Source organism: Cajanus cajan, chromosome 6 (genome assembly GCF_000230855.2).
Source record: "Cajanus cajan strain Asha chromosome 6, NIPB_CcT2T_4, whole genome shotgun sequence".
NCBI classification, from domain to species: domain Eukaryota; kingdom Viridiplantae; phylum Streptophyta; class Magnoliopsida; order Fabales; family Fabaceae; genus Cajanus; species Cajanus cajan.
In genome coordinates this window covers 57395144-57406811 of record NC_138522.1, presented here as the reverse complement: position 1 = coordinate 57406811, position 11668 = coordinate 57395144, and the positions used below count along the sequence as shown (strand labels likewise).

The 11668-nt window shown below is 32.4% G+C and overlaps 1 protein-coding gene across 1 annotated transcript; it reads right to left on the bottom strand.

The window, feature by feature from the left end:
- Positions 1–9030: 9030 nt before the first annotated feature.
- LOC109814724 (cotton fiber protein) lies at positions 9031–9733 on the bottom strand. Its single transcript, XM_020379220.3, has one exon. The coding sequence runs from the start codon at positions 9622–9624 to the stop codon at positions 9109–9111; it is 516 nt and encodes a 171-aa protein (XP_020234809.2). The 5' UTR covers positions 9625–9733; the 3' UTR covers positions 9031–9108.
- Between the last annotated feature and the right edge of the window lie 1935 nt (positions 9734–11668).

Here is an 11668-nt window from a genome sequence, read left to right as displayed (position 1 = left end):
TCAAAATTTAAAAAATAAATTTCAATCAACAATACAAAATATATTTAAAAGAATGTGTTACATTAACATTTGTCTTTAACTTGTTTTGGTTTAAATTTATTGCATAAAAATTGAAGTCCATCTTTTATTCTTTGTTTTATATCATTCATGATATTGTCTAGTTGTATAATTGACATGAGTATGTTAAAGGGTTATAAAATATGCACACGAGTATGAAATGGTATTTTAATTTTGTTTTGGATAGGAATAGAAGATAAGTCCGCAATAGCGAAAAGACAATAGGGCAATTAAATGAAGGATTGGGACACAGTTAATGTGTGTATATATATGTGGCAGGACGAGGTAGATGGATAGAGAAAAGAAGCATACATGTCTTCGGCACCGAAACTATTTGGTTTCCCACTAACAGAGCAAGAGGAATTTGCAGATGTGGGAGAGGACAGAAAATTCAGATGCCACTACTGCAAGCGAGTATTCGCTAACTCTCAAGCCTTAGGGGGCCACCAGAATGCTCACAAGAAAGAGCGTCAGAGAGCAAGGCGTTTCCAAATCCACACTCACCAATACCATAGACGCTCCCATGCAAATGCAATTACATCAGTAGGACTACTCTCTTCTTCTGCTTCTAACACCTCTCCTGTTACTCTGCAATCCATTTTCTTTCCTTTCCACCTTTATGTTTCATCTAATGTACCGCCTACTTCAGAGAGGGAAGTTGATGTCCATCTCAAATTATAATCTCATTTATAAATTTTCCACTACCAGACACAACCACTTTGCTTCCTTGTCAATTAGATTAAATTTTAAATAATAATTTTTTTTTCAATACTATATAATTAACCCACTTATAGTATTATGGAGTTTTAGATAGGCTTAAGTTTTAATTTTATTGACGCACAATTATAAATTACTCATTTGATTCGGGCCTAAAGAGTGTATGAACTTTGTGCACCATCTAAAACAATTAAAAGGACATCAAGAAGACATAACAGACAACGAAAAATGCACGCATCCCAGCCACATACATGATACATGTTGTATTCTCTGATAACAATCCAAAAGTGTTTTCAGAATAATTTGGTAGTATTCATCATTTGTCAGGTCCTTCACGTTGAAGTCAGGAAATAACATGTATCAAACATTAAAATAACCTAATTAAGTGATTAGTAAGCTAGACTTATTTGGTCAGGTATAATCTCTCACTTTTATAGATTATTATATTAACTCTAGACTCGATCAATAAGAATCAAAGCTTTTAACTGAATCATTGTAGTGATAACATATTTTCCTGAGGAAAATAATTTCATTGGGATTCCAGGAAATGTGGTGGACAGCAGAAGTGACGTCGTATGTAAAACGAAACGAATCATGAGACTCACACACCAAAATGGACAAAGTCGTTGGTTTTACTGCAACCCAAGTATCAAAACACTGCAGCATCCATAAGCGGTCATTTTCATTTTCATTGTCTCTCTCTTAAATTTGAATAAACCGAAAAAAAGTTTTTAAAAAAGAGAGGGTTCATAGTTTCTTTAATCGTGGAAAGTACCATCCCAGATTCCGAGCGCAAAGGCCACTTTTCAAAGATCAGAACATTGCACATTCCTCGCCACTGCACTTCCCAATATACCCTTTAAGTTGAGTCTTTCTCGATTCTCGAAATTTCTAAACCCTAACACAGCTTCAAAAATAAAAGGCACTAGACGCTGTTTTTTTTTTCCTCCGCGGCAGGCATGGAGAGTCACGGGCGGAGGATGGAGGTGGTGAGTGGCAAAAGCCACGGTTGGAGTGGGACTCGGTCGCCGGACTCAACGAGGGCGAGTGAAAAGCCATGGAGAATAAGCGATCCAGAAACGAAGCGGAAGAAAAGGATAGCCAAGTACAAGGTTTACGGCGTGGAAGGGAAGGTTAAGGCTACGCTCCGGAAAGGGCTTCGGTGGATCAAGAAAAAGTGCTCTCAGATCGCCCATGGCTACTAGTAGTGTAACCATGCCACGTCAAATGCTGACATGTCAATATCTGGCTGTTCTGATTTCACTCCTCGCAAAGGTTCTTTTATTTTCCTTTTGCTTTTCTCGATTCTTTTTTCTTTTACTCCAATCACTTTAAAGTTAATATTCTTCCGGACTGAAAAAAAGTTTGCATCGATAGAGGATTGTGATTATCTTGTTACTTCTACTAAGGGATGCCCGTGAAATTAGAGCCGTTAGATTTTTTTTTTTCTTCTTAATCCTAATTTTGATGTAAAATGTTGTTCTCATTTCTAAAATTCCATCTACTTTTAAAAAGTATTTGGATGTATTGTTAATGTCCTCTCAATCTAAGTGTGTTTTGATTAGATTTTGATTTTATCCAAAATTAATTATTATAAAAGTACGTTGAAGACAAAAAAATAATAATAAATAGTTACTTTAATTTTTTTCAATAATTTTCTATAATTTTAGAGTTCAATATCGAAACATATTAACAGTGTGTAACCATTCAACGATGTTGAATCAATTTTTTCATCTTTCCAATATAAAAAAAAAAAAAAAAAAACTATCGTGTAGTGTTATATTAAAGTAAGTGCAGTATTGTTTTTAGTTATGTTAAACGAAATTGCAATACAAACAACCTATATGTTTGTATTTGTACAGCAGTTCAACCAAACGTAATATAAATCCATGTATTTATTATTAAAGTTTTGAATGTATAAATAATTTTACTAATTTAAAGTTTTTTTTTATAGGAAAATGCTGACTAATATCTTACGAGATAGGTTAAAAATAAAGTGGAACATTTTTATGGTAAGAATGTATTTGCACATTTTTTCAAATATCAGACAAATCCTACTGTACTTTTATAAATTTAAAAGGTTTTGGAATTGTTTTATATATATATATATATATATATATATATATATATATATATATATATATAAAAGTTATTGGTATGAGTGACATTGGATTATTTTTTTTAATAAGGCTTTGAATTTGAATTTTGTATATGAAAAAAGTGTAGTTGGAAAGAGAGATCTTAAGAGATGTGTGTATGTGTACGCACATGCAAGTGTGTATACGGAATAAACAAAGGTTTTATGAAGTTTATCCTTTTAGTAAGGGTATATTTTGATGATCTTATGAACCATGAAGAATTGAGATTTTTAACACTTGTGTATAAGTTATCAATAATTTTATTGTGTTTTTTCACTCTTATTTTAATTTCTATAAAATGATTTGAAATATTTAGACCAATATTTAATGATAAGAAAGAATAAATTGACTTAAATTATTCAAAAGTGAAAAGAAAAAAAAATACACATCATTTCATATGTTGGTTTAAAAATTGAATGTATCAAAACAACTCAATTTATATGAATACCGTGGTAATTCTCCTAAATTTATTATAATTCTTAATAAATAAATTTTACATATTGATTTTTTTTAACAAATACTTTTAGAGTACTTGTTAGCAAGACTATTTTCATGTATACTTAATAAATTTTACTTTGTTTCACACTGCAATAACAAAAATTCAAGAAATAAAATAAACAATAAAAAATCCAATATTCATAGCAAAATAAAAAATAAAATCCGAAATCAAAGAACAAATTCCTAAAACTAAAAAATTTACATAACACCAAAAATTGTAGATCCCTTAATCAATTTCATCAAAAAATAATAATTGTTCGTTATTCATCATGGATATGGTTGTTATTTGTTTGTCACATCACTATTACTCAACCAATATTTGTTGGATACGAGATTGAATCATCCAATTGCATAGTGGTACAGACGTAAGTAGGTCTAATGTTGCCTTTTAGAATCTCATCTCAACCAAAATGACCATCACTATCTATATGTTTAGTATGTTCATGAAAATTGGATTTTTGGAAATGTAGAAAACAACTTGACTATCACAATGAACACGTATAGGTTGAGTATGTGAAATACCAAGGTCGAAAAGAATTTCCTTTAACCATTTCATCTCGTAGACAATGGCTGTCAGGGAACGATATTCAACCTTAGTGGATGAGTGCGAAACTATGGGTTGCTTCTTTGTTTTCCAAGAAACAAGAGAGTTACCCAACTGAATAAGTCATCCTGTGAGGGACTTGAGAGTAAGGGGACAACTTCCCTAATCCAAATCACACCATGTAGTCAATTACAAATCATAATTTCTACTCAAGAGCACATTTTACCCTATATTCCCCCTTAAGTAGTGAATTTCTCACAACACAACTATTCCCAATGCTCTCCTCTAGGTTGTTGCATTAACTAAAATAATATGTGGACACAATAAGACAATTCTGGTATAATAAAACAAAGGTAGATAAGGAGTCCCACTAATCATCTACATTGATTAGGATGAAATAATTATAATCTCGTAACAAGACCTAAATGATGATTCTACTTCATGGGAGTACTTGTTGGTTTTGCTCCTAAAAGTTTTGTTTCTCTTATGATATTCAAAACACATTTTTGTTGATAAAGAAAAATTTCACTAGAAGAGCAAGCCACTTCAACACCTAGGAAATATTTAAGTTTTCCTAGGTCTTTCATATGGAAACAAGTATACAAATAATCCTTGAGGAGGTTAATAGTTGCATGATCATTTCTGAAAATGATATGTAAGGTCGTCCACATAAACCAAAACTACAAGGAATAAGTGTTGTTTAAGCAAAACAAAAAGAGATTAGTCAGAAAGTGATTGTTTCAACTCATACTTCTTTAATGTAGTAGCCAATAGACAACTTTGCAAACCAACATCGAGGAGCCTGCTTAAGCCCATAGAGAGACTTCTTGAGTTGACAGACCATCCTAGGGTCATGAACAGTGAAGTCGAGTGGTGACTTCATATAAACGACCTCTTCAAGTTCCACATGCAAGAATGCATTATGAACATCCATTTCATGTAATTCCTAGTCCTTTGCACCCACTATCACTAACATTGTACGCATAGTCACCATTTTGACAACAGGAGCAAATGTCTCAGTGTAATCAATCCCTTCCACCTAATGATTACCAAAAATAACTAATCACTCTTTAAACCTTTCTATTCTCCCATTAGATTTATTCTTTATTATAGACCCATTTACAACTAAGCATTTTCTTCCCAAGGGGTAAATGTGTCAATGCCCAGGTTCTATTATTTTCAATAGCCCGTATCTTGTTTATCATGGCTTCCCTACACCTATTGTCCTTTAATGCTTTAGCATAAGAAAATGGTTCCTTTTCTTGTGAAATAGAGACAAGAAAAACATGATGTGCTAGAGAAAAATTGTCACAACTCACATAGTGTGACATGTGATAAAGATCATCTAAGCATACTATTGAGGAGGATGAATGGTTGGATGAGCTCATTCTTTTAGTAGTGTGAGTCACAAATGGTTGTTTTACTATGTGTCCTCTACCCTATTGTTCAATAAGTTAATCATTTGGTGCACCCTTTTGTCATCCACTAAGGTTACACTTCCCATAGAATCTTGTCCAAGGCTCCTCAGAAGTTACCTTTTCTAAATATTCATTAAAATTCCTAACATTATGGTTACTTTGTTCTTTGAGTGCATTGTCACTAGCAAAAAGGTACATTGACTCAAAGAATTTGAAATCTTAAGAGACAAAGAACTCGTGTCTCCAAATCAAACAACTTCCAACCCTTCTTACCATATGAATACCCAATAAAAACACACTTTCTACTCTGACTTGCAAATCTTTATCTCCTTTTCTTCCTTGATGATGATGTGAATAACACAATGATCCAAACGCCCTCAAATGTTCACACATGGTTTTTTGTCCACGCAATATCTCGTAAGGAGTCTTTCCATTCAACACCGTGGAGGGAGTTTGGTTGATTAGATAACCTGCAACCAAAATACATTTTCCCCAAAATTCAATGGGAAGATTTTCTTGGAATTATAGTGCTCGTGTCACATTCAAAATATGTTTATGTTTCCTTTCTACTTTCATTTTGTTGGGGAGTTGCAATGCAAGATGTTTGAAAAATCATTCATGATAAAGAAAATATTTTCTCATGCATGTGAACTTAGTCTTGTTATCCCTTCAAAATATTTTTACTTGTTTATGAAATTGCCTCTCAACTAAGGCAATTTTTTTTGAAGTTTTTGTGATACCTTATTTTTTATCAATCAACAAAAATATCCAAATGACACGTGAATAATCATCAACAATTGTCAAGAAATAGAAAGCACCACATGTTGAAGGGGTCTTATATGGTCCCCATAAAACACAATAGATTAACTCAAATGTACCACTAGCTTTATGTTCACTCAATGGAAATTTCTCTCTAATTTGCTTTTCTCTAAAACAAATATCACATGCTTTATTTAATAACATATTGTCTTTATGTCTACTAGATCCAGGAATTAACTAAGTAATGTTCATTGAAGGGTGTCTCATTCGTTTGTACCACAAGTCTATGAAACTCATTCCCTCAATCTTATAAGCCTTCACTCTTCAAAATCCCCCCAAATAATAGTCCATCCACGTGTTCACTTGCACCAATCAACATTCTTGAAATGCAATCCTACATAACACATAATTTATTAGTGAATTGAACAACACAATCCAATTCATCCATTAACTGAGAAATTGATATCAAATTGCATTGCAATTTAGGAACATAAAGAACGTTAGTGATTTTCAAGCCTCCATCCAACACAACAACTCCTTTTTTTTGTTTTTGTTGTGTGTAGGGATGGCAATGGAGTAGGTTTTCCTCTTCCAATACTTGCCCCCGTAATTTATATTTTAAATATTTATAAAAATTAAAAATTTAACTTTAATTTTTATATTTATATTTATATATGTGTATATATAATGCTATAAAAATACAACAAGTTGGGTATGCATGCGAGAAGTTACATACTCGAACCCGTACTTGAACTCAATTTCTCAAGTTAAAGAAAATTCGTATCAGGTCAAAGTATATTTTTCCCCTCAAAATCAAATCGGGGTTGGACAGGTACCTACGAGTGTGAGTTCAATTGTCATGCCTAGTTGTGTGTTGTCCATTAGGGAGTCTTATTGGGCAACTTTGTGCAAATCATACATATTGTTTAAGTTTCTGGTCATGTAGTTTGAAGCTCTGGTATCAATAATCCATTCGGTAGTGTTGCACTCGTCTCTCATCTTCTTATTACAATTTATTTGTTGACCTTTCAAAATATCCATCAACATCTACAATTGTTTTGCAATTAGCCCAATCAACTCAGAATTATCTCTTCTTGGGTAGGTTATATTAGAGTCTACTCCACCATTTTGAACATTCATTCTCAAAGCCTTAACCTGACCTTGGATGCAATAAAGAACTCTAATTTAAAAAAAAACAAACTTGTTCTATTGTTTATTTCTTCACAAATATGTGAATATATATATATATATATATATATATATATATATATATATATATATATATATATATATATATATATATATACTTACACACACATGAATGATACCTCAAAATACGTTATAAGAATCTCTAAGAATCTGTCTTGAAAATCTTCAAGAATCTATTTACAAATTTATCTTAATAATTGATCTAATACACCAATACAAATATACCAAATATATCACAAAATATGTTAGAATATATTAGATAATCTTAAATATCTTACAAGATATGTTAGGATATGTCATATAAAGAATAGAATTTGTGGAGAAAGGAAAAGTCATATCTTCACTAACCTTCTTGTGTAAAGTTCTTAAATCCATATAACATTATTGGCCCATAAAATAAGATAAGAAAATCACTTAAAATATAAACATTAAAGATGTCTTAATAGTAGTATATTAAGTTATATGATATTTTGGGATTCTGCTATAGTTTATGTAAGCTCAAGAATAATACTCTTATAATGAACTTGTATAACCATTTTATACTATTTAAGTTTATTTTATGAAAGTCAAATATTTATGTTGAACTCAACGGAGATCGCTTGTACTTTCTTTAAACAAATATACAAAGAAATATATTGCAAAAGCAACAGGGATGAATTTTGTCCTCACTTCCGGGACTGTCTCCTTGAACCTGTTTGTATCATCATTAAACTGTAAATCTGCGTCTGGTCTCATTTTGGTCAACTAAGGCAAATTAACCTTATATCTTATTAGTGTAAAGTTGTTTTATACTGACAACCAATCATATATTTTATTAGTATCATATCATTTGTTTATTTAATGAATTAAAAATAAAATAAAATAATTTAAAAGATATGATTGATTATTAGTGTAAAAAATTTTATACTGATAATGTATGGATGATTAACTCAGTATACATCATGAATAAATATTTGGAACATAATGGTATGAAATAAGTGAATTTCAATGGGCACAGGTCTGATATAGTTTAGTCTTATATTTTCTAGTGAAATATAATGTAGATAGGAAAGTGTTTTAAAGACTTTTCAAGTAACCAGTAATCATACGTGACCTTAAATCCTGTTTAGAAGTGCAAGGCCTAGGGCCCTTAATTGGGAAGGCCCAAAAACTTTTCAACCATGATAATTTCTTTATAAAAAAAAAAACGTAAAAACACATGTTTTGAAAATAAAAAACCGCATTTAAAACAAACAACATTCACTTTCTAAAATATACTTTTAAAAATGATTTTTGTATCTTATTTTATAGGTGACGGATAAGACAGCGAAATCGACAAGTAAAACAAATATTTTGTTGATAATAAAGGATAATATAAGAGTTGATTAAAGAAAAAAAGACATTAATTTTTTTTAATTTATAAAATTCAATTATATTATGTCTTAAAGTAATAAGACATACAATTTTTTTTAATGAAATTATGTCCTAATTCATTGTTCGTCGTCTAAGGCAAGTAAAATGTTAGGATTGGGTTCGGGTCCTTCAAGTAAGAGACATGGATTTGTATATACGAGATTGAGCCTCATAGGTATCATAGGTTTTAAATTTTTTAAATTACAATTTTTAATCACCGTTTAATTGACATGGTCTTTTAATAAACTTTGCGCTAAATTTTGTGGGTGTTTTATATATCCAAGAGGACCAAGAGTAATAAGCTAAATTTTTTTGAAAATTTCAAAAGCGCTTAAAAGCAGTTTTCAATCCTTATGAGTATGACAAGAGTGATGAATCACGAGCCCAACGACCTATTACTTCGCTCGATGTAATCACGATCCATGGAATCGAAACGCTGCAACCTCATTTGTTGGTAGAACTGAGCAATGAATTCCTCAGCCTTTGAATCAATCATCTCATCCCCATCACCGTCTTCTTCTCTGCTCTCCTTCTCCTCCTCGCTCTTGACAAGCTCGTTCAACCCTTCCGCCGAAGCGTAACGGCTACTCGGTGGGGACGACGAGTAGGGCTCCTCCGCCGCCGCCGACGGGGACTGCACGGGGGTGGCGCGTGGGGATCGGGTGCTTTGAAGGTGCAACGGTCTCATGGACCCCACAAGCCTCCTCCAAAAGCCCTTGGACCCGTCATCGTGTACAGGAAGCTTTTTTGGTTTTGCGGAACGCCCTCGCGTTATGATGAATGCCACCCTGTGAAACCGCTTTGCACCGCTCTTCCGCTTTTCATGGTGAAGAGGTTTTATTGTTGTTATGTTTGGGATGTTGGCGACGGCGCATTCAGCTTGTTTTTCCATAAATTGAGAGAATGAGAGGAGGGAAGGAATGAGTATTTAAGGAGAAATCTCACCCCCTCCCCTGTGGGGAGATTGAAAAGCGCTGACCAAAAATGTTGCTGACATTAAACAAGTTTATATACGAGGAACAAACTGCATAGCTTTTTATGTTTTGTACACGCAAAAATTGGGTCAGCAGTGCTTTGGTGTAAGGTCTCCATTAATGACTCTTATATTTAGACAAATTCTTGGGGTTTCTATTGCATGTATTATTTGGGAATTTAAGTAACCAAAATTAATAACCTTTTTTTTTTTTACTTTATTTTACCCTAACAGTAGATTAAATAGTGTCATATTATTTCAGCTTGAACAGTGGTATATGGTTTCAAATCTGAATTCTAGCTAAAAATGCAATTACACTTAGTAAGTACTTTAGGGGAAAAAAAAGTGCAATGCAGCTTATAGAGACTATACTTGTATTTTTTTTTATTTTTTTTATCAATATTAATATAGATAGATTTACTTGGTTTTTTTTAGGATTTATTTGTGTCTTTTTTACCTGTTTAGAGGAGGAAATTAAGAAGAGAGAAAGGAAAGAGTTAGAAGTTCTATTTAGTTTAAAGAAGGGGATTAAAGATATTTTAGTAAAGCAGAAATAACTTTTTTTTTATGCTTTCATATTTTTTTAATGCTTAATATTCTTCTTGTTTAATTCACGTGGATAGAAGAGATTTTAAAATCTAATATTGCCTTTATGTTTCTTTATAATTCTGATTTTATGAAATATAAATAATAATATTTTACATATTATATACAAAATATTTTAAATATATATTCTTCCACTTCTAAAAAATTGAAGTAATTAAACAGCAAAATTTTAGGTGTTGTATGCATTATTGATAAAATTACCGCAAAGGAAACTATATAAAAGCCCAGGAAGGAATAATATCTATATAAATCCATCCTAAAATGATTAATTTTGTATACAAGCTGTCTTGATCCCAGCCTATATAAACTATATATTTTTCTTGCATCCTTGTTTTTTGTTATCAGATGGAATTTACATTGCCAAACACCATAGAAACTCTCACACCAGATGTTTCTAGAATTAATGATGTACCCCCTTGTATTGATTCATCATCGACTGGGCAAAGTAAAGGTCGGTCAAACATGTGGGAACATTTTACTAAACAAAAACCTTATTCTGAGAAGAAGGCTAAATGCAATTACTGTGGAGATTTGATTAAATATTTGGCTGGGACAAGTGGCATGAGGAATCATTTGATGAGATGCAAAGAAAATCCTAATAGAGAAGTATTCAAGAGGCAAAAACTTTCATCATCAACTACAGAAGGGGTTAGTGTTGGCCCTTCGCCAACTATTTCTAAATTTGACCAAAATGCATCTCGAATGAAGTTGGTGAAGATGTTTGTGAAATCTGAACTTCCTTTTCGATTTGTGGAGGATGATGACTTTCGTGACTTTGTATGGTCCTTGCAACCACGATTTGAAGTCCCATCCCGCACCACATTGAGGCGTGAAATGTGGGAACTCTATGAAGAAGAAAAAGCAAAGTTAAAATTTTTTCTGTCAAAACAATGTGGGAGGGTTTGCTTAACTACAGACACATGGACTTCAATCCAAAATCTAAACTATATGAGTTTAACAGCGCACTTTATTGACAATGACTGGAAGCTTCAAAAGAAAATTTTGAATTTTTCTCAAACAACAGGACATTCAGGAGAGCTCATTGCTAAACATGTTGAGGCTTGTTTGAATAATTGGGAGTTGAAGCGGGTCCTTAGTATCACTGTGGATAATGCTACAGCAAATGATGTTGGGGTTCAATATCTTAAAAGGAGGATGTTATCATGGAATTGTCTTGTCTTAAAGGGAGAATATGTCCATATGCGCTGTTGTGCACATATATTGAGTTTGATTGTGAAGGATGGTTTAAAAGAGATCAAAGATTCAATTTTGAAAATTCGAAATGCAGTTAAATATGTGAAGTCTTCTCCAGCTAGATTTGCTAGATTCAAGGCTTGTGTTGAGCAAGAGGGAATTT